This window comes from Oncorhynchus mykiss, chromosome 5, assembly GCF_057628025.1.
Source record: "Oncorhynchus mykiss isolate SJ-2025 chromosome 5, ASM5762802v1, whole genome shotgun sequence".
NCBI lineage: Eukaryota > Metazoa > Chordata > Actinopteri > Salmoniformes > Salmonidae > Oncorhynchus > Oncorhynchus mykiss.
Window position 1 is genome coordinate 75473859 of NC_143026.1, and position 22574 is coordinate 75496432.

At 46.8% G+C, this 22574-nt stretch overlaps 1 protein-coding gene across 38 annotated transcripts in view; it reads right to left on the bottom strand.

The window, feature by feature from the left end:
• Positions 1-22574, bottom strand: part of fryl (FRY like transcription coactivator) — a 114043-nt gene that overhangs the window by 32459 nt on the left and 59010 nt on the right. For 19 of the 38 annotated variants that reach the window (XR_016496315.1, XR_016496313.1, XR_016496314.1 and 16 more), the window contains 39 exons: positions 22114-22194; positions 21827-21995; positions 21107-21199; positions 20721-20819; positions 20422-20523; positions 18858-18902; positions 11104-11207; positions 10749-10857; positions 10542-10628; positions 10228-10399; positions 9849-9981; positions 9661-9768; positions 9279-9501; positions 8917-9096; positions 8715-8801; positions 8373-8641; positions 7811-8018; positions 7530-7654; positions 7296-7353; positions 7093-7184; positions 6783-6955; positions 6520-6680; positions 6314-6424; positions 5914-6068; positions 5706-5805; positions 5431-5599; positions 4969-5234; positions 4044-4184; positions 3770-3941; positions 3459-3546; positions 3275-3387; positions 3026-3176; positions 2833-2936; positions 2490-2672; positions 2045-2246; positions 1596-1717; positions 1203-1390; positions 847-941; positions 68-684 (listed from right to left, as the gene is read on the bottom strand). Coding sequence is in view for 33 of the 38 variants with exons in the window: in XM_090235932.1 (XP_090092058.1) it covers positions 68-684; positions 847-941; positions 1203-1390; positions 1596-1717; positions 2045-2246; positions 2490-2672; positions 2833-2936; positions 3026-3176; positions 3275-3387; positions 3459-3546; positions 3770-3941; positions 4044-4184; positions 4969-5234; positions 5431-5599; positions 5706-5805; positions 5914-6068; positions 6314-6424; positions 6520-6680; positions 6783-6955; positions 7093-7184; positions 7296-7353; positions 7530-7654; positions 7811-8018; positions 8373-8641; positions 8715-8801; positions 8917-9096; positions 9279-9501; positions 9661-9768; positions 9849-9981; positions 10228-10399; positions 10542-10628; positions 10749-10857; positions 11104-11207; positions 18858-18902; positions 20422-20523; positions 20721-20819; positions 21107-21199; positions 21827-21995; positions 22114-22194 (5855 nt within the window). In the remaining 5 variants the exon portion in view is untranslated. The remainder of the gene's footprint in view (positions 1-67; positions 685-846; positions 942-1202; positions 1391-1595; positions 1718-2044; positions 2247-2489; positions 2673-2832; positions 2937-3025; positions 3177-3274; positions 3388-3458; positions 3547-3769; positions 3942-4043; positions 4185-4968; positions 5235-5430; positions 5600-5705; positions 5806-5913; positions 6069-6313; positions 6425-6519; positions 6681-6782; positions 6956-7092; positions 7185-7295; positions 7354-7529; positions 7655-7810; positions 8019-8372; positions 8642-8714; positions 8802-8916; positions 9097-9278; positions 9502-9660; positions 9769-9848; positions 9982-10227; positions 10400-10541; positions 10629-10748; positions 10858-11103; positions 11208-18857; positions 18903-20421; positions 20524-20720; positions 20820-21106; positions 21200-21826; positions 21996-22113; positions 22195-22574) is intronic. The other 19 variants (XM_090235953.1, XM_090235933.1, XM_090235931.1 and 16 more) reach the window with 3 other exon arrangements.

The window sequence follows — 22574 nt, forward strand, 5'->3', positions numbered from 1 at the left end:
ACGAGGACATCTGACTGCTATGCCATCTTGGGAATTAAGATAAAAAGCAATAAGGTGAGTCGCTTACCTGCCACCTGGGAGGGGTCGACCAGTGTGTGGCGGGAGACGCTGATGAGCTTGTTGAGCAGGTGGATGGTGAGCTCCTGGGTGGAGGCTGAGGTGAAGCCCTTGAGGAAGAGCTGCAGCAGACCAGGGAAGCTGTACCATTTCAGCTTGGCCTGCACTGTTTCCAGCCTCTCCCTGCTGTCTGCGTTCTCCAGGGGCAGCTGACCCAGTAGCTTGTTGAGCAGGCGCAGGGCCAGCAGGTACTCAAACTCATAGTCCGACTCCAGGAGGGAGGCTGCAATCCAGAACACCGTGGCCATCAGGTTGGTGGGGTCCACAGGAGGGATGGCCTCCCCCCCAGGACCCCCTCCTCCACCCTCCCGCAATGACGACAAGCTCTGCGTTCGGGCTAGGTTGCCATGGCTGCCACCCAGCCGATCAGCGATATCTAGGGTGTTGCTGCGGCGACGGTCGCCCTTGCGTTCGCCCATGAGGCTGGCGCGGAGGGAGTTGCTGCGGGCGTGGCCGTGGGGGTAGTGACCGTGGTGGAACAGACCCCCACTACTCAGGTTCAGCTGGCCCGTGCTCTTCCTATTGGCTGCAAACTTAGCCCCCAGCAGGTGATCGTGGGCAGAAGCCCTGCAGGATAAGAAATTACAATCTGAGTATTTCACTAGTACTGGGTTTTAGACAGTCTCAAAGATGTGTGTTGAGAAAGTGTGAATGCACGATTGTGTTTACTGAGAGAAAGCGTCGAAGACAGGCATAGATATATCAGATATTGAATTGGTCAGTGCTTACTTTGCCAAGGCAGTGAGGAGGTCATAATTCTTTACTGTGTCAGCGAGAGTGTCAATCCCTGACTCCAGAGTCAGCAACAGCTCGATAACAAAGCCCTGAGACAGAGGAGCAGAGGTCAACCACCCAGACAGATGGACCCCTGATACTGCAGTACCCAGTGGCCGCTGCTTGGTAACAGAGCTGCTGATCCACACTGATCCCAGGTCAGAGTGGCTGATCCCTCTGGAGCATAGCGCCTGTTCAAACTGCGACACTCTGATCTGAGATCATAAGTAATTGATAACAGTAATAGAGCAGATAGCCCAAAGGACATATTTAAAGGTGGTTGTCTTGTTACAGGTGGGGGTGTAGCTCACCTGCGCCTCCTCTCCAGGGTCGCCCACTGTCTCTACAAGACGTGAGAGGACATCAGAGAGCGTGGCGGCTGTGAGGGGTTGTTTGAGAGCCCTGAAGATCTGGAAGGAGCGCCCTGCATAGTGACGAGACGAGCACGACAGAGCAGTCTGCAGCGCTACCTCACTCAGCAACTGCTCCAGCTGGAAACCTGATTAACAACCACACACATATATATTTAATATCAAAATGCAGAGGTGTTACAGACACATAAGAATAGAGATATTTCATGCTAATCAACAACGGTGAATAGAAATATATTTTTGTGGAGTGCTAACAAATGTGGACAGGACAGTCAGTTGTTGAAAGACCGTACAGTAGAAGGAGATAAGGAACAGCATTAAAAACACACTGACCTGACTGGGACTGTTTGAAGACTGTCACTACATGTCTGAGGAACACACACAGCTGGTCAGCACTCTTTATGTTGGGGTTCTTGGGCGACACGTCCTCATGGTTCCACAGGGGCCCCCGCTTCCTGCAGGACAAGACAGAATCAGGACCGGAAACTAGGGAAGTCAGAACCATCATCATACAACACATCCAACCCTGATATTCTGATCCCAAAATGTACAAAATAAATTGTATTGGCACACGCAAACACATGCAATTGAGAAATACCCCATCCTTTCAGACATGGCTGCAAGCGTGAGACCAGATACGTGGATTAGATGAAGTTAGTCATGAGGGTACATCACATGAGACAAATAACTGATATATACAGCTATGACACAGATACACACTTCCACATACAGTATAAACAAAATACATCCATTTCCAAGTACATGCAGTCTCAGATACTCACCTGGAGGTGACAAACTCGATGAGGGCCTTGACCTTCTCATCCTGCTCGGCGATGACGTCCACCTCGTTAATTAGGGTGGGGGTGAGGTGAGGCAGGGGGGTTCCTCCTGTACCCAAGCTGATGCTGGACGAAGTGGAGCTGGAGCTCAGGCCTGAGTCGGTCATAGGAGACGGCTGATAGTCTGGCACAACGTCACACATTCCTGCATGAGTAACATACACACACAAGCATATGAGAACAGCGATTCATGGCTGAGGAATCGCTATAAACTTGAAATAAAGACAAGTCTATGAGATTTCACATAGTGATCTGTAAAGGTAGGAGAGGAAATGAGGACATGGATCTTTGCTGCCCCCTCCTGATCTTATTGGGCAATACAGAATAAAGGCAAAGGGATTTCTGTTCTTTAGTTAAGCTACTCAGATCGTTGCAGATCACTACTGACCTGTGAGGTTGAAGTCGTGGGGCGGTGACTTCACTGTCAGCACCTTGGGGTCGTTGAACTCTCGGTTGCGCAGCAGCACAGAGGCCAAGGATTGAACACTGCCGTTAGTTCCCTGGACGACCAGCAGGTGAAGCAGGAGGCGTTTGCAGTGCTCGTAGACCTCAGGGTGCTGGTGGTCAAACCCTGGTAGGAAAAACAAAGGCCTGATATGAAAAATCTATTTCATAAACATTAACACTGGCAAATGAAGAGTCTGTTTTGCATGCAAATGAAGTGTCTAAAGACAAGTATACATCACTCAAGTTGTAATCAGCCAGCTGTATAGAGGTGAGAGGTTAGTTACCTATGAAGATGGAGTGCAGCAGGAGGTGAAGGTAGGCGCTCCACTCCACTTTGACCCCATGGTCTACTATGAGGTCAGTCAGTAGGATGACAGCTATGTTACACCTGAGATACACCACACCAGAAAGTCAGCTGGGTCAGGGAAGAGGTCATACAGACAGGTCAGAGGTCAAGTGGAGGGGGGTAGGAGTTACCTGTGAATGGGTACTCCAGGGGTGTTGGTCTCTGGCAGGTAGTCCACCAGAGGGGACCAGCATCCCCCTGTCGGAGGAAAGGGGAGGGGCTCGGGACGGTTGTGGTCCATCACCTTCAGACGCCAATTAGCATACAGCGGCATGGAGTCACCTGGAGAAAACAGGGGATTATCACACCTGTGGCAACATGGATGTGTGTAAGTATAAAGCAGAAAGTAGAGTAGTATGGCTGGGTGGAGGGTCTCTTACCCTTCTCCTCCTCATAGGATCCTCCAGAGCTGCTGCTGTAGCGAGACTCCAGGCGGTGGTGCTGACGGTTCAGGTTGCTGTTCAGACCACTGTAGATGTCCAGATGGGTGGAACTGCAGACAACAGAGAGAGACAGCTGTAGTCTCACAGGTGGGTCGGTCTGTATCTGTGTGTGATCTCATACCTGTCGTCCATGTTGGGGTCTTTGTTCTTGCTGCTGTCATGGTGAGCGTCGGGTCCTGGCACCATGGTGTTACTGCTGGAGGTGGTTCCTGTGGACAGAGATGGGGAAAGGCATCTAGGAACTATGGCAACAAGGTTTAGGAGGAACATAACAATGTTATGACATCATACATACAATCCACAAGTCCACAAGGAAGTAGATGGGGGAATAAGTACCCTAGAAACATCAAGCATCTGTGTTTTGTATCACAGGACAGTAGGCTATAAAATAGAGGTACATGTACAGAAGACAGTGGACAGTGTGATATATACCTGCTGAGGTGACGGAGGGGATCTTGTAGCTGGAGGTAATGCGGTAGTAGGGAGGGTTGTCCATGTGAGTGACAGCAGAGCTCACTGGGTCTGTCAGGTCCAGCTCACACATCAGCTCCTCCAGCAGCTGCATAGTCTTATCCCTGCCCAGGTACACCACCACCCGTTTCACCTGAGGGGACACACACATTTTAAACATTTCAGATGACTGAATAATTATTGGATATGCGAGGTGTGTGAGGGAGAGAGGATAGTGTGTGTAAACTGGACTTACATAGGGCAGGAAGCTGGGCTCACTGTTGACCCCTGACATGCTGATGAGGAAGTGCAGGATGATCTTCAGGTTCTTTGGCCAGCTGTCTGCCAGGGTGGTCCACACGTTCTCTATCTCTGACCATGCAAACTCATCCCCGTACTGCATGCACAAGAGCAATACAGTTCAAACTCATCCCCGTACTGCATACACAAGAGCAATACAGTTCAAACTCATCCCCGTACTGCATACACAAGAGCAATACAGTTCAAACTCATCCCCGTACTGCATACACAAGAGCAATACAGTTCAAACTCATCCCCGTACTGCATACACAAGAGCAATACAGTTCAAACTCATCCCCGTACTGCATACACAAGAGCAATACAGTTCAAACTCATCCCCGTACTGCATACACAAGAGCAATACAGTTCAAACTCATCCCCGTACTGCATACACAAGAGCAATACAGTTCAAACTCATCCCCGTACTGCATACACAAGAGCAATACAGTTCAAACTCATCCCCGTACTGCATACACAAGAGCAATACAGTTCAAACTCATCCCCGTACTGCATACACAAGAGCAATACAGTTCAAACTCATCCCCGTACTGCATACACAAGAGCAATACAGTTCAAACTCATCCCCGTACTGCATACACAAGAGCAATACAGTTCAAACTCATCCCCGTACTGCATACACAAGAGCAATACAGTTCAAACTCATCCCCGTACTGCATACACAAGAGCAATACAGTTCAAACTCATCCCCGTACTGCATACACAAGAGCAATACAGTTCAAACTCATCCCCGTACTGCATACACAAGAGCAATACAGTTCAAACTCATCCCCGTACTGCATACACAAGAGCAATACAGTTCAAACTCAACCATTTATCAGCAGCAGAGTACATTTAGTGTGTGTGGTAGGTTGCGGTTGTACCTTGGCAGTCATGAACATGAGGTTGTTGAGCACCATGGTGGTGGCGTGCGGGGAGCCCCAGCCCTCCCCGCGGAGCCAACGGCGGCTGTTGACCATCATATCACGCTCGTGGGCGTCCTCCTCATCCTCACAGATGGGGGTCTCCTCATGTCGCCGTGGCGACGGCTTGAAGTCCACCAGCTCCACGTTGTTCATCCAGGGCAGGAGGTAGTGCAGCATCACCTGGCGACCACCAGGGTGTGCTGTCTGGATACGCTGGCTCACCTCTGGGGTCGAAAACAGCACAGTCACCACATCAATAAGTCACATCTGTACCAAATGCCAAAGATATGGCTACAGACCAGAATCTCAAATGACAGACCACTCCCTTTATTAAGGACTACTTGAACCAGGAAGGCATTTAAGATTAGCCTAATGAGACAGATGACTATGTGGCAGTGTGTGATGTGTAACAAAGCAGACCTGAGAAGATGGGCAGGGTGAGCTCTGGGTATGTCCTGGCCAGCTCCTCAGACAGTTGGTAGTAGGAGACGGAGTAGAGGTGTGGCAGTGGGGAGGGAGGGCTCAGGATCCCATCTGTTCTCTGGATCTCCAGTTTATGAGCGTAACGGAAGAGCTTGGGCTCCAAGATCTGGGGAATAACCACAGAGAAAAATCACATTAAGTACATACTGGACTAAAACCAGCTGACACAGAGCAGTAAATAAACATGGTGTCCAGGAATGTGTCACACCAACCTGCAGCAGCTGCATGGCCACCTCATAGATATCTCTGGATGAATCAGCTGCCTTAAACAGGATGAGATTCAGCAGCACCACGGTGTCAAACTGGTAATCCCTGTAGACCATATCAATCACATCAACACATTATGGATTACAGCATTTCAGTTAATACACAGAAAAACAAACACGCACTATAAAATCGGAGAATTTAATTTGGACGTGCCTGTTGTGAAAGACGTTGGCGATGGCCCTGAAGCAGCCGGCAGCCACGCGCCGTGAACCAGTGTAGCAGCGGTCCACAGCCCAGAACATCAAGTTACTCTGGTCTGGGTTCAGCTCCAACAGCAGCATCACCGCCTCACAGCCCAACTGGTGCACCTGCAGGGGGAGCCCAAGACACCATCAGGGACCATCAGCACAAGCCCTCAATATACACTGCACTCAGTGAGGCACCTCAAGAGTCGAGCCATTTCCTTTCTTTCATCGGCACCACTAAATAATTCAACCGTGAAAGTTTAGTCTCACTGTTTTACGATCAAATCAGTGCAGATGAAGGACAGCAGCTGGTAATAAAGGGATAGTTTAAGCGCAGCAGTGAGGCTGCAGTGTAGAAGAGCTCTTACCTTCCTGTCCTGAGAGTCCAGGATGTTGTCCAGCCACTTGTAGAGATAACCATCAGAGGAGAGGCCAACGTTATCAGCCACTGGACCACAGCACAACACTGCAGACATGGCCTACAAGGTAAACACACCCACAGTAGACAAACATTTACCACGTTCGGACTCAGAAGTGTGTATAGTGTTTAGAGTGTGTGAACAGCTGGTTGTACCTTGAGAGCACAGTACTGGTGTCGGTTGATCTGCATGTTGCGGTCACTGTACCGGTCCAGTGGGGTGAACATGATGCTGAAGGGCCCGGCCCAGTGGCTGAACAACATGAACAGACTGTGTCTTAGAGACTGCTGAGGGAAGATGGTCCTCCTCTGGTGCACTGGTGGGATTACACACACACACACAGAGATGTCCAACAAATACTGACAACACACACATACACAGAATTTTACAATTTGTAGTATGTGTGTGTGTGTAGTACCTGGGACGTTCTGAATGATGTTGGCCACCAGAGCACTAAAGTGGCAGCGGATGTCCTTCAGTGTGTCTGAGTCTTTGTCATTCTCAGCCTCCAGCAGCTGTCTCGTCAGATCCACATACTCCAACAGCACTGAGTTCAGAGAGTGACTCTCCCCGTCCAGACCTCCACTCGCCCTGCACACACATGGGGTACACGATAGGGGTCGGTAAATTCAAAGATGGGAGGTCCATGATTCTTTACTAGGATACTATACTCTATAACCATATGTAGTTCTATCTCTATTAGGACATCTGGCCTGGTTTCCACTGACGTCTGACTGATGACACCAGCATCAGCCAGCAGCTCAAAGATCCGGACCAGCTGGACCCTCAAGATGTCACGACGCCTGCGTCGCTTCATGTTCTGCAACAGAGGAGAAGAGTTACTACTGAGCAGGGCGAGTGTTGTAGGTAGTACAGTGTTTTGATGTTAGATACATGACTGAGATGCGAGGGGTAAGTGAGCTGCACCCACCTCAGGTCTCCTCTCCAGAGCCTCCTTAATGATGGGGTTCAGTTCCTCTATCAACTCTCTGAAAGACAATAGAAGGTAAACTACATGCCCACACACACTTACCCATTACATACTGTACCTACTAACCAAATAACCCCAAACTAGGCAATATAAACATTTGCAAATTCAACCAGGCAACTCAAAACAACAAAAAATATGACTACCAGCCACATACACACAGGGCGGCTCCCTCACCTGAAGGCCAAGGGGTTGGTCCTGCCAAGCCCCAGGACAAGAGACTCTGTGATGTCCATGCTCTCAGAGCGCATCATCGGGACAACGTGTTTGAACAGGGACGAGGGGGACGGAGTGCCAATAATCTGGATACAAAGGCCACAAATCGATATGACAAACCAAATAATGTTTTAATCTAGAACTAAAGGAAATAAACATGGCATAGGATTATCATTGACAGCACCCACGTAAAACCTTGCAAAACGGGGATAGTTGATCACTGCGGGGTCATGCCCTCTGACCTTTGAGTCGTAGCTGTAGCCGCTGTCTGGCGTGGACGCCAGCGTCTCAGGCGGGGAGCAGCGGATGGAGCCAGAGGTAGAGGAAGAGGAGGAGTTGGGGGAGGAAGTGGCGGAGCTACAACAGAGGATCAGGTAGTTCCTCCACAGCCCCACGTACGAGTCACCACTGCTGCTCAGGCTGTTCAGCTTCTTAGCATTTATAGGGCTGCTGCAGGGGCACAGGTCAAACAATAACAGGCAGGTGGTATTAGAAAGTTACTGAAATAATATCCATGTGTGCCACATACACACATTATAAAAGGCCGGCAGCAACTGTCGTCTTCACGGGGCTCATATCCATAAACAGCTGAGAGCTAGATCTATTAGGATGATGTTACCCACAATCACACGCCGAGTCTCCAGTGATGATGTTCACCGTACCATCACCATAGACCAACCGGTGACATCATCCAGCACTCTAATGAGCAGACTGCAACCACATCCATTCTAAGTGCCTTTTAACAACCTCAAATGTAACGCGCACACACACACACGAGAGAGAGAGAAAGGCCTAGACACATACTTGATATCCACTTGTGGAGAGAGCAGCTGCAGGCGAGTGTAGGCGAACATCCAGGCGTAGTTGAGTGCGGTAGGGCAGTGCTTGGGCAGGTGCTCCTGGCGCAGGTAGCTGGACAGGCTGATGACCCAGGGGTCCTGGCCCTGTGTAACGTGGGCAAACACCCAGATGTGCGACGGGCTGACCACGTCAAATTGGTGGCTGATGGGAGACGAGCTCCATTCTGCCAGCGTCTGCAGGTCGATACCACTGGGGCAGTATAGCAGGTTGGTCTGCAGGGGAGAGGGGAGGGTCAGGGTGTGTGTGTGTTTGTGCTGTATTAAACAACAGCTTTGACATTCTTACTTGGTCAGCTCCTGTGAGATGGATGAAGCTCTCCAGCACAGAGGCACTTTGTCTGTCCATCACATCTATGGCCAACTCCTCATCTCCCTGAGAACAACAGACAGTAACCATCAATGTGTCTCTTGCACCTTACTTGAGAAACACTGCATCTCATTATTTTTGTCACTTTTAGATCACCGTCTATCAGCGAGTTGGTAGTTACCTTGGCGATGCCCAGAGCGGTGTGCAGGGCTCGGACCTCTTTGAGGACGTTAACAGCCAGCCTCCGGGTGGCAGGGCGACAACTGCACAGCACCACCAGTGCCAGGCCCTCCACCACATGCAGCACCCCCCACAGAGGAGAGCGTTCCAGGGGCAGAGATGGCCCGCTGCCAGGGCCCTGCTGGAGCATACACAGAGTTACTTTCTTACACAAACCCAAGTCAAAATACACAATAACACTACTACTACAGTACAGAGCAAGGAGTTCCAGACCCTTTCCTTGTACAGAGTTAAAAACACACAGAGCAGACCAAAATATAGCAGGACAAAAAGAGATGCCATAGCTATCCACTCTCCACCCACCTTGTTGCTGGTCTGGACTGCCTGCCTCCACTGGCTGATGAGCTGCAGCAGCATCTTGATGGCGTTGTCCAGCAGCGTGGGGTGAATGTCAGTGACCTCACGCACAATGAAGTAGACAAAGCCAGAGAGCACATCCTCCCTCCACTCTGGGAAGTCCAGCATCAGGGCCTGCAGGGTGGTGAAGGCCAGGCCACGCAGCTCCTCATCCATGTGGATGGTCAGCCTGAGGAGGAGAGGACACAGGGGTCAAACAATCACAAAGCTTTTTAAAGACACAGTTTTTGAAGTCCTTCCTAGTGATGCTGAAAATATAAGCCCCATTACTTTGTTCATCAATTAGTCCCAGACAGAGGTGGTGCATGTGAAGGAGTGGGGTCCTTACTTGGCCAGCAGCTCTATCAGGTCCTGTCTGCTCATGCCATCTGGGATCAGTCTGGGTATGGCCGCCACACACGTACGGAACAGATCAATCTTCGGCTTCCTTTCCCCCCTGGAACACAACACAGTTAACAAATGTGTAAAGGACACTCATGTTACGGGTCACATATGTTAAGTCAGAGAGGCACTTGCGTGATCATATCCTCAGGCTCCTTATTGGACATCTGGACGTTGGTCATGCTCATGGAGCGCCCCACCTCCTTGTCCAGGTGACGCAGCATGTTGTCCAGGGCCTTCCTCACTGCTGGGTAGTACAGTGACATGCCTACACACACACACACACACACACACACACATACATATTACTCTCACACTACACATTTGATCCTAAAATGACCCACTGCCATAAGCTTATTTATTTATTTGAGAAATTAATTTGACAGGGAGAGCGCACAATCAACATTTCAGTTTCAACATCAATGTAAAATTGCCGGAGTTAGCAACAAAGCTAGTCATATCAGAGTGATATGGCCCGTTGTGACGGGAAAGGAGTTCAGAGGTGGTGACCTACCGATGACCTTGGCCTCCTCGTCAGTGAGGGTGGTGGCGAGGAAGATCTTCTTGATCCGCAGGGTGTTTCCTGAGGGCATTATGGCCCCTGTGGTGGGCATGGGCGGCTCCCCGTCCTTCTGCTGCAGACTGTCAGCTATCACCAGGAAGGCCCTCAGGCCAATATTCATCCTCTAAGAGAGACAGCAAGAGAACATGTGACAGAGGGAGAGAGGAGAGTGAGAGATAGAGGAAGGAAGGGACGGTCAGAGAATGAAGAGTGCGATCACAGTGAGAGTATGATTTGATCATTAATGTCTCTCGGCTATCTCTTACTTCTGGATTGATGGTGAATGTCTTGTGAGATTTGCCCACACACAGGAGGTCATAAATGATCTCCTTCATAGCAAAATCCAGCCTTTCCTGTGAAATCAGCCACAACAAACCAATAATCACTAATCATAGATAAGACACAAGCCACTACCTGCTGTTTAGAGGAATTATACAGGAATCACTACTCCAGCATGGCCTCATTAGACATACCTGAGCTATAAACTGGATGATCTTGACGAAGATATTGAGGGGCGTGTCGCGGGGCACCACGCTACGGGAGCCTTTGGGGAAAAGCGCTGAAACGATGCTAAGCAGCCGGCTGCAGGAAACAGGAGAAGATTCAAGGTTTAAACTGGGATGTTCACCAAGGAGACTGTAGACTGGACCAGTTCTGAGTGTAGATGGGATTCTAGTTCTGGTTCTGCTAAAGGAGTGATGTGGGCACTTGCTTTGTTCTATATGGTGATTTAGGTGCTGTCTGTATGACTTTCATTTCACAGTGTCAGTTCATGCAGAGATGGTGTGGAGTGGGCCCACAGCCTGTTCTGTCCGGGCTGGTACTGACCTCTGGGTGACGGTGTTGCTCTCACACTTGATCCTGATGATGTAGACCCACAGCAGTCTGTAGAGTGACTCCAGTGCCACACGGGACATTTTGGGATCTTTGTTCTAAAGGGCCAGAGACAGAACACTTTCTTCACCCACCTGTCTTCTCACTGTGACAGATTCAAGTCTGGTGTGGGGCATGCCACATAAGCAGGGATCTGACACACAAACCATTCACTTAGACCTACTGTACGGAATTAAGCAATTTATACGGCCCGTTTCATTTATAGAGATGTTTGAGATGCCCCAGTGATGATAAATTACTCACAGCTGTGATTTGATGAGTCTGCTTCAGATCGAAACTAAACTACTGATGTATGAGACTGTTGAAATATCTTAAGCTTGTCAAAAAATACATGTGTTCCAGAGTGACTGCCTATGTATAAATGTACAGCATGTTGTGCTGGCTGTAGTTTGTGACGCATGTTGTGCTGGCTGTAGTTTGTGACGCATGTTGTGCTGGCTGTAGTTTGTGACGCATGTTGTGCTGGCTGTAGTTTGTGACGCATGTTGTGCTGGCTGTAGTTTGTGACGCATGTTGTGCTGGCTGTAGTTTGTGACGCATGTTGTGCTGGCTGTAGTTTGTGACGCATGTTGTGCTGGCTGTAGTTTGTGACGCATGTTGTGCTGGCTGTAGTTTGTGACGCATGTTATGCTGGCTGTAGTTTGTGACGCATGTTATGCTAGCTGTAGTTTGACGCATGTTATGCTAGCTGTAGTTTGACGCATGTTATGCTAGCTGTAGTTTGACGCATGTTATGCTAGCTGTAGTTTGACGCATGTTATGCTAGCTGTAGTTTGACGCATGTTATGCTAGCTGTAGTTTGACGCATGTTATGCTAGCTGTAGTTTGACGCATGTTGTGCTGGCTGTAGTTTGACGCATGTTGTGCTGGCTGTAGTTTGACGCATGTTATGCTGGCTGTAGTTTGACGCATGTTATGCTAGCTGTAGTTTGACACATGTTATGCTAGCTGTAGTTTGACACATGTTATGCTAGCTGTAGTTTGACGCATGTTATGCTAGCTGTTGTTTGTGATGCATGTCATGCTACAGTTGAAGTCGGAAGTTTCACAAGTCATTTTTCTAACAATTGTTTAGACAGATTATTTCACTTATCTTTCACTGTATCACAATTCCAGTGGGTTTAATTCCAGAAGTTTACATGTACTAAGTTGACTACCTTTTAACAGCTTGGAAAATTCGATTGGAGGTGTACCTGTGGATGTATTTCAAGGCCTACCTTCAAACTCAGTGCCTCTTTGCTTGACATCATGGGAAAATCAAAAGAATCAGCCAAGACCTCAGGAAAAAAATGGTAGAACTCCACAAGTCTGGTTCATCCTTGGGAGCAATTTCCAAACGCCTGAAGGTACCATGTTCATCTGTACAAACAATAGTACGCAAGTATAAACACCATGGGACCACGCAGCCACCATACCGCTCAGGAAGGAGATGCATTTCAGTCTCAGAGAGATGAACTTACTTTGGTGCGAAAAGTGCAAATCAATCACAGAACAGCAGCAAAGGACCTTGTGAATATGCTGGAGGAAACAGGTACAAAAGTATCCATATCCACAGTAAAATGAGTCCTATATCGACATAACCTGAAAGGCCGTTCAGCAAGGAAGAAGCCACTGCTCCAAAACCGCCATAAAAAAGCCAGACTGTGGTTTGCAACTGCACATGGGGACAAAGATCGTACTTTTTGGAGAAATGTCCTCTGGTCCGATGAAACAAAAATAGAACTGTTTGGCCATAATGAGCATTGTTATGTTTGGAGGAAAAAGGGGGACGCTTGCAAGCCAAAGAACACCATCCCAACTGTGAACCACGGGGGTGGCAGCATCATGTTGTGGGGGTGCTTTGCTGCAGAAGGGACTGGTGCACTTCACAAAATAGATGGCTTCATGAGGTAGGAAAATTATGTGGATATATTGAAGCAACATCTCAAGACATCAGTCAGGAAGTTAAAGCTTGGTCACAAATGGGTCTTCCAAATGGACAATGACCGCAAGCATACTTCCAAAGTTGTGGCAAAATGGCTTTAGGACAACAAAGTCAAGGTATTGGAGTGGCCATCACAAAGCCCTGACCTCAATCCTATAGAAAATTTGTTGGCAGAACTGAAAAAGCATGTGCGAGCAAGGAGGCCTACAAACCTGTTACACCAGCTCAGTCAAAAGGAATGGGCCAAAATTCACCCAACTTAGTGTTTGACCCAAGTTAAACAATTTAAAGGCAATGCTACCAAATACTAATTGAGTGTATGTAAACGTTTGACCCACTGGGAATGTGATGAAAGAAATAAAAGCTGAAATAAGTCATTCTATCAAAATGGTGATCCTAACTGACTTAAAACAGGGAATTTTTACTAGGATTAAATGTCAGGAATTGTGAAAAACTGAGTTTAAATGTATTTGGTTAAGGTGTATGTAAACTTCCACTTCAACTGTAGGTGTAGTTTGTGATGTATGTTACGCGAGCTGTAGTTAGTGATGCATGTTACGCGAGCTGTAGTTTGTGATGTATGTTACGCGAGCTGTAGTTAGTGATGCATGTTACGCGAGCTGTAGTTAGTGATGTATGTTACGCGAGCTGTAGTTAGTGATGCATGTTACGCGAGCTGTAGTTTGTGATGTATGTTACGCGAGCTGTAGTTAGTGATGCATGTTACGCGAGCTGTAGTTAGTGATGTATGTTACGCGAGCTGTAGTTAGTGATGCATGTTACGCGAGCTGTAGTTAGTGATGCATGTTACGCGAGCTGTAGTTTGTGATGTATGTTACGCGAGCTGTAGTTAGTGATGCATGTTACGCGAGCTGTAGTTAGTGATGCATGTTACGCGAGCTGTAGTTTGTGATGCATGTTACGCGAGCTGTAGTTTGTGATGTATGTTACGCGAGCTGTAGTTTGTGATGCATGTTACGCGAGCTGTAGTTAGTGATGCATGTTACGCGAGCTGTAGTTTGTGATGCATGTTACGCGAGCTGTAGTTTGTGATGTATGTTACGCGAGCTGTAGTTAGTGATGCATGTTACGCGAGCTGTAGTTAGTGATGCATGTTACGCGAGCTGTAGTTTGTGATGCATGTTACGCGAGCTGTAGTTTGTGATGCATGTTACGCGAGCTGTAGTTAGTGATGCATGTTACGCGAGCTGTAGTTTGTGATGTATGTTACGCGAGCTGTAGTTAGTGATGTATGTTACGCGAGCTGTAGTTTGTGATGTATGTTACGCGAGCTGTAGTTAGTGATGCATGTTACGCGAGCTGTAGTTTGTGATGTATGTTACGCGAGCTGTAGTTAGTGATGTATGTTACGCGAGCTGTAGTTAGTGATGCATGTTACGCGAGCTGTAGTTTGTGATGCATGTTACGCGAGCTGTAGTTAGTGATGCATGTTACGCGAGCTGTAGTTTGTGATGTATGTTACGCGAGCTGTAGTTAGTGATGCATGTTACACGAGCTGTAGTTAGTGATGCATGTTACGCGAGCTGTAGTTTGTGATGCATGTTACGCGAGCTGTAGTTTGTGATGCATGTTACGCGAGCTGTAGTTAGTGATGCATGTTACGCGAGCTGTAGTTTGTGATGTATGTTACGCGAGCTGTAGTTAGTGATGCATGTTACGCGAGCTGTAGTTTGTGATGTATGTTACGCGAGCTGTAGTTAGTGATGTATGTTACGCGAGCTGTAGTTAGTGATGTATGTTACGCGAGCTGTAGTTAGTGATGTATGTTACGCGAGCTGTAGTTTGTGATGTATGTTACGCGAGCTGTAGTTAGTGATGCATGTTACGCGAGCTGTAGTTAGTGATGCATGTTACGCGAGCTGTAGTTAGTGATGCATGTTACGCGAGCTGTAGTTTGTGATGTATGTTACGCGAGCTGTAGTTTGTGATGTATGTTACGCGAGCTGTAGTTAGTGATGCATGTTACGCGAGCTGTAGTTTGTGATGCATGTTACGCGAGCTGTAGTTAGTGATGTATGTTACGCGAGCTGTAGTTAGTGATGCATGTTACGCGAGCTGTAGTTAGTGATGCATGTTACGCGAGCTGTAGTTAGTGATGCATGTTACGCGAGCTGTAGTTTGTGATGTATGTTACGCGAGCTGTAGTTTGTGATGTATGTTACGCGAGCTGTAGTTTGTGATGCATGTTACGCGAGCTGTAGTTTGTGATGTATGTTACGCGAGCTGTAGTTAGTGATGCATGTTACGCGAGCTGTAGTTAGTGATGTATGTTACGCGAGCTGTAGTTAGTGATGCATGTTACGCGAGCTGTAGTTAGTGATGCATGTTACGCGAGCTGTAGTTAGTGATGCATGTTACGCGAGCTGTAGTTAGTGATGCATGTTACGCGAGCTGTAGTTAGTGATGCATGTTACGCGAGCTGTAGTTAGTGATGCATGTTACGCGAGCTGTAGTTAGTGATGCATGTTACGCGAGCTGTAGTTAGTGATGCATGTTACGCGAGCTGTAGTTAGTGATGCATGTTACGCGAGCTGTAGTTAGTGATGCATGTTACGCGAGCTGTAGTTAGTGATGTATGTTACGCGAGCTGTAGTTAGTGATGCATGTTACGCGAGCTGTAGTTAGTGATGTATGTTACGCGAGCTGTAGTTAGTGATGCATGTTACGCGAGCTGTAGTTTGTGATGCATGTTACGCGAGCTGTAGTTTGTGATGCATGTTACGCGAGCTGTAGTTAGTGATGCATGTTACGCGAGCTGTAGTTAGTGATGCATGTTACGCGAGCTGTAGTTTGTGATGCATGTTACGCGAGCTGTAGTTAGTGATGCATGTTACGCGAGCTGTAGTTAGTGATGCATGTTACGCGAGCTGTAGTTAGTGATGCATGTTACGCGAGCTGTAGTTAGTGATGCATGTTACGCGAGCTGTAGTTAGTGATGCATGTTACGCGAGCTGTAGTTAGTGATGCATGTTACGCGAGCTGTAGTTTGTGATGTATGTTACGCGAGCTGTAGTTAGTGATGCATGTTACGCGAGCTGTAGTTAGTGATGCATGTTACGCGAGCTGTAGTTAGTGATGCATGTTACGCGAGCTGTAGTTAGTGATGCATGTTACGCGAGCTGTAGTTAGTGATGCATGTTACGCGAGCTGTAGTTTGTGATGTATGTTACGCGAGCTGTAGTTTGTGATGCATGTTACGCGAGCTGTAGTTTGTGATGTATGTTACGCGAGCTGTAGTTAGTGATGCATGTTACGCGAGCTGTAGTTAGTGATGCATGTTACGCGAGCTGTAGTTAGTGATGTATGTTACGCGAGCTGTAGTTAGTGATGCATGTTACGCGAGCTGTAGTTAGTGATGCATGTTACGCGAGCTGTAGTTTGTGATGTATGTTACGCGAGCTGTAGTTAGTGATGCATGTTACGCGAGCTGTAGTTAGTGATGTATGTTACGCGAGCTGTAGTTAGTGATGCATGTTACGCGAGCTGTAGTTTGTGATGTATGTTACGCGAGCTGTAGTTAGTGATGCATGTTACGCGAGCTGTAGTTAGTGATGTATGTTACGCGAGCTGTAGTTTGTGATGCATGTTACGCGAGCTGTAGTTTGTGATGTATGTTACGCGAGCTGTAGTTAGTGATGCATGTTACGCGAGCTGTAGTTAGTGATGCATGTTACGCGAGCTGTAGTTAGTGATGCATGTTACGCGAGCTGTAGTTTGTGATGTATGTTACGCGAGCTGTAGTTAGTGATGCATGTTACGCGAGCTGTAGTTAGTGATGCATGTTACGCGAGCTGTAGTTTGTGATGTATGTTACGCGAGCTGTAGTTAGTGATGCATGTTACGCGAGCTGTAGTTTGTGATGCATGTTACGCGAGCTGTAGTTTGTGATGCATGTTACGCGAGCTGTAGTTTGTGATGCATGTTACGCGAGCTGTAGTTTGTGATGCATGTTACGCGAGCTGTAGTTAGTGATGCATGTTACGCGAGCTGTAGTTAGTGATGCATGTTACGCGAGCTGTAGTTAGTGATGTATGTTACGCGAGCTGTAGTTAGTGATGCATGTTACGCGAGCTGTAGTTTGTGATGTATGTTACGCGAGCTGTAGTTAGTGATGCATGTTACGCGAGCTGTAGTTAGTGATGTATGTTACGCGAGCTGTAGTTTGTGATGTATGTTACGCGAGCTGTAGTTAGTGATGCATGTTACGCGAGCTGTAGTTAGTGATGCATGTTACGCGAGCTGTAGTTAGTGATGCATGTTACGCGAGCTGTAGTTAGTGATGCATGTTACGCGAGCTGTAGTTTGTGATGTATGTTACGCGAGCTGTAGTTAGTGATGCATGTTACGCGAGCTGTAGTTAGTGATGCATGTTACGCGAGCTGTAGTTTGTGATGTATGTTACGCGAGCTGTAGTTAGTGATGCATGTTACGCTAGCTGTAGTTAGTGATGCATGTTACGCGAGCTGTAGTTAGTGATGTATGTTACGCGAGCTGTAGTTAGTGATGTATGTTACGCGAGCTGTAGTTAGTGATGTATGTTACGCGAGCTGTAGTTAGTGATGTATGTTACGCGAGCTGTAGTTAGTGATGCATGTTACGCGAGCTGTAGTTAGTGATGTATGTTACGCGAGCTGTAGTTAGTGATGCATGTTACGCGAGCTGTAGTTTGTGATGTATGTTACGCGAGCTGTAGTTAGTGATGTATGTTACGCGAGCTGTAGTTAGTGATGCATGTTACGCGAGCTGTAGTTAGTGATGCATGTTACGCGAGCTGTAGTTAGTGATGTATGTTACGCGAGCTGTAGTTAGTGATGTATGTTACGCGAGCTGTAGTTAGTGATGCATGTTACGCGAGCTGTAGTTTGTGATGTATGTTACGCGAGCTGTAGTTAGTGATGTATGTTACGCGAGCTGTAGTTTGTGATGTATGTTACGCGAGCTGTAGTTAGTGATGCATGTTACGCGAGCTGTAGTTTGTGATGTATGTTATGCTAGCTGTAGTTCGGGATATTCCAACCTCCGGGGAATGTTTGTACAGCTGAGCATTCCCAAAAATCTGTGACTAAAGGTGCCATTACACAGTGCTGCCCATCAAATCCATGCACACAACATTCTCTCCAATATCAACACAGCTGACAGCCATACAAAGGATTCTTTCAAGGGTACTGCAATAACCTTTCCACCCATCAGTGGGCCATGGAGCTGCGAGGGTGCCACACACAGCAGCATGTCAACACCAATGATAAGAGAATTGGGTGTAACTCAGGACTATTAGAGCACCCAAAATGCTGCAGTACTCTATGGATCTCCAAAAATAAACTACAAAATCCATTTGGAATGAGTCCTCAGATCTACCAACAACCCATTCCAGGTAACTGGCTTCAAACCCCTCAAGGAGTAAGGTAGGTATCTGAGAATGTGTGTGCGCTTGATGCACCAGCTCGATGCGCTAACCACTACTACAACACACACAAAACAGCAAAGCCATAAACCACTAGTAAAGACAAAGCAGCAAAGCACAAGCCAACATTGCATCTCAAAGAAATGTGTGGCTAATAGCCAAGTGTCCAAACACTACTTTCTCTGTAATCTTCACTCAATGAGCTCCACTTTAAGAAGACTATCAGACTCCAGAGCCTCGTTGCCCCTGGCTTAGTAGCTGCATCCCCTCTGTCCTCCAGGACGAGGTCAGATGACCTGTTGGATGGTGTCATGCCACCATACAGACACCAGACAAACTCACCTGCAGTGTCTCAATCTGCTTTCGGATGCTGTTGTTAGACGGCATCTGGAGCGAGTGAAAACGTGAGAGAACGACAGGAGACACTGAGTGTGAGGATGTGGGGAGGTAGACATGCAGGTTAAAAAGAGAACAGAGCGACAACAAAAAACTACCTCGCTCCTAACTAACTTCGATCCACTTGAATCAGTCTCATATTAGACACAGAAGTAAGATGCAAAGTATGAAATGCAAAAGTAACATTGACACATAAAAAAATTCATCTATGTTCTATAAAGACTAATATAGCCCAAATGAAATTGTTTTTGAAATTTACATTTCAACATGTACCTTTATTTTCTAATATTTCATACTTTCTGAAAGTGAAGAAATGAAAGATGTGCAATAGAAGGCAAGTGAAATTGACAGGGAAGGGAGAAAACACACAAAGCAGGCCAAGGTGAAGCGAGTAAAAAGTAAGTAGATCGTGCGAGGACAGGGACAGTGAAAGGAGACCAGCTAGGAAAAAATATGTATGTTACGACTATAACACACACAATCTACTAGGCTCAGAAATCTGAGCAGGTCCACCCATCCCATCACTAGTCTGATACACTGTACCAAAGGTATCACTTTAACCCATTGAGTTTTGATCTCCTTAAGGCACACAACTGAATGGATTTGAATTAGCATTTGAACTGATCATCAAAACAAGGACAGGTTAAAATGGCCCAGTGGACAATAAGAGCTAAATCACACATTCTCAAACAAATCTCCACCAGAATCATGGTTCCACCACAAAAACAAGGGAGTTCACATTAGCACTAAATAGGCTTAGGGGGTTAATTAAAAACTATGGAATCAAAGGGAATCTAATCTCTCACAGGGAATCAAAAGCAAATGGATCACCACAGGACTGTGATTATAGAGTCAGTTCAACAAAAGAGTCACCATAGAATCACCACCACAGAGCAAAGGGAATTATAGCACGTCCACCATGGAATCAATTCAGAGTTGAGGAGCGAGGAGACAGTCACACAACACAGAGCATCTCGGCAGAACTAGCTTGAGGATGGTACAGGAGAGGAGCACGATTGATCGGTTTGTGATTGGTTTGCGGGGGGTTGTCGGACAGGGGAGGAGGAAGATATGATCGTTAAGGCACACCCTTTAAACCAAAAACACCTCATGGAGTTGTGGTGTGCAGGGGATATCTAACATCACACTATGACAATTAACAACTTACCTGGTAAAGAACATTATGCTAGAGCAGTAAGGTTTCAGTCATAGTGACAGTGATAAATGATAGAACTTGGTATGCAATAAACATCAAACATTAATATTTTTTTAAAGGAGGCTCATAGCACTTACTACTGCCTAAGATCATCTAGTAGATCATCTATTTTCATAATAGAGTCTTTAGAAAATTATACTCAATTACATGGCCCACTTTTAAACATTAGGGAATCTACTGTCTTTAAAATATAAAACTAAGTGTCCTATTAAATGTGAAATTGGCATGGAAGTCTGCATTTTCCTTCATAGGCCAGTATACTAAGTAACTGGTTTAGGTGATTGTGCTGTGTACCTTCAGGTGAGAGAGGCAGTTTGTGAGGAAGATGTGCCAGTTATTGAGGAAGAACAGCTTCTGACTGACACACAGCAGGCACGTCACCAGAGGATACAGAGCCTGAAAGAGAGAACACACGTCAACCATAGAAGAGAGGGGAAGGAAACGAGACGAGAAAGAGAGAGAAGTGGGAAAGAGGGAGATGGTGTGAGGAGATTAAGAGTTAACAAGTTGATGTCATAAAAAGAGGGAAACGAGACATAGCAGAGAGAAGTGGAGGGAAGGTCCAGATAATAGTGTGAGAAAAGAGACGTTACCAAAGAGTGCTTCTTTCTGGAGCTAAGGTCAAAGGTTGTCTGGTAGAGCATCTCCACAAAGTTCTTCAGGCACGGCACATTGACTTCATTCTTCACCGCCTGCAGGGAGGAAGGAAGCTGTCACCACTGAGCACATTCAATACGTGCGACTGAAATGGTACCCTATTCCCTAAATAGTGCACTACTTTTCACCAGGGCCCATATATAGGGAATTAGGTGCCATTTCAGACGCATCCAATGACATTAGCCAATCGAAGGTGCTTTTTATGGTAGCTAACACAAAGGAATCTGTTATACAGAAAGGCTATATCCTACTATTAACTTGTCTAGCTATAACCAATGTGGGGTTTTCCCATGTTTTGTGTTGTCGTCTGGGTGGTACTCACAGCAGCAACAGGGATGAGGATCTCAACAAACAGGCCAGCCAAGGCATGCTTTATGTCCTTATCCTTCACCTCCAGGAAATACTGGGCACACTCCTGAGGAACACACAGACGCATACCAACATGGATGACAACAGTGACACATACATAAACAAACCAAATAGACAAATGGAAAAACAATAGACCGTGCAACAGATTGTCACATATGGGCAGAAACCAACAGACGTAAAGGGAATGTGGTGGCACAAATAAACTACGGCAGATTACCCAACCTGTTCCATCAGCATGCTGGGAAATCAGGGCTTGTTAAGAGGGGAGCATATTGAGTAGCTTTTTACTGCCGTATTGAGCTTAACGAAAAGGCCTTGCTCCGTTCAGTGCTCTTGGCACCGTGATCTGCTATCTGATCGTTACTCATCTGGCTTTATGAGGCTCTGCTACAGAGAGCTGCTGAGCTCAAACAAAACGGCTGCAGTAAAACATCCATCCTGGGTGTAGTTCAGCAGAGAGCCATTAAATCCCTATACGCAGCCACTCAGACAATCAGATATACAGTCTGGGCATCAAATAGACTAGATACACGCCTGTTCATGGACACATCAGGGTTAAATTCACTAAAAATTAGGTTTTGAAACAGGGAGGGCCTACCTGAAATTGTCCAATAAGAAATGCTTATTGTTTTGGTACGGTTTGCCAAGGTGTGCTCCACCCAGGATAACTGACCTGCATGAACTGGAAGGAGGCCTCAAAGTCCTCCACGGGGTACATCTTGACCCTGAAGAACTTCATGCCCATGATGAGGCTGATGATGCTCTGGACCACATAGGGGCTCTGCTCCTTCTGCCTCAGCTCCTTCAGCTCCGTGATGAACTTCTTACGCACCGCCTGGAACCTGGAGACACACATTTTGACTTAGTCTTCCATAAGAAGCGGGCTCCTTTTTAATATATAGTTTAGGAGTAAAAAGGAGTGACATGTTGAGTTATTTGGACTGTGTTAAGATGACTTACTTTGACTGTGTGAGCACTCCGATGACCTCAGCATACAGGTCTGCGATGATGTGCACATTGACAGTGTTAGGGCCAGAGCACCTGCCAATCAGAACACATCCATGGTCCACTCACACTCAGAGAACCAGCTCTCATGATTTATTAACACAGGGGGTATTAAGACACTGACCATGAAACATCAGACCTGCTAAGGAGCAGCTGAACAAACAAACCCATTAAAGGAAATAGCATCCCAAACAGTGTGATAAAAGTTATGGCCGATCAAACATCCATCTCTCTAAAACCACAAGCATGTAGCTGCATACTGTAGGGTTGAAGCAGCTGAGTGAAGGTTTACTCAAGTTGTCTGACAAGTGGTGATTGTGTTTCCTTTAAGTGACATTAATATGTGGACAGACCATAAAGTCACACATTGAATAGACTGTTTATGACCAAACACCCATAAAGTAATGAGTGAATCA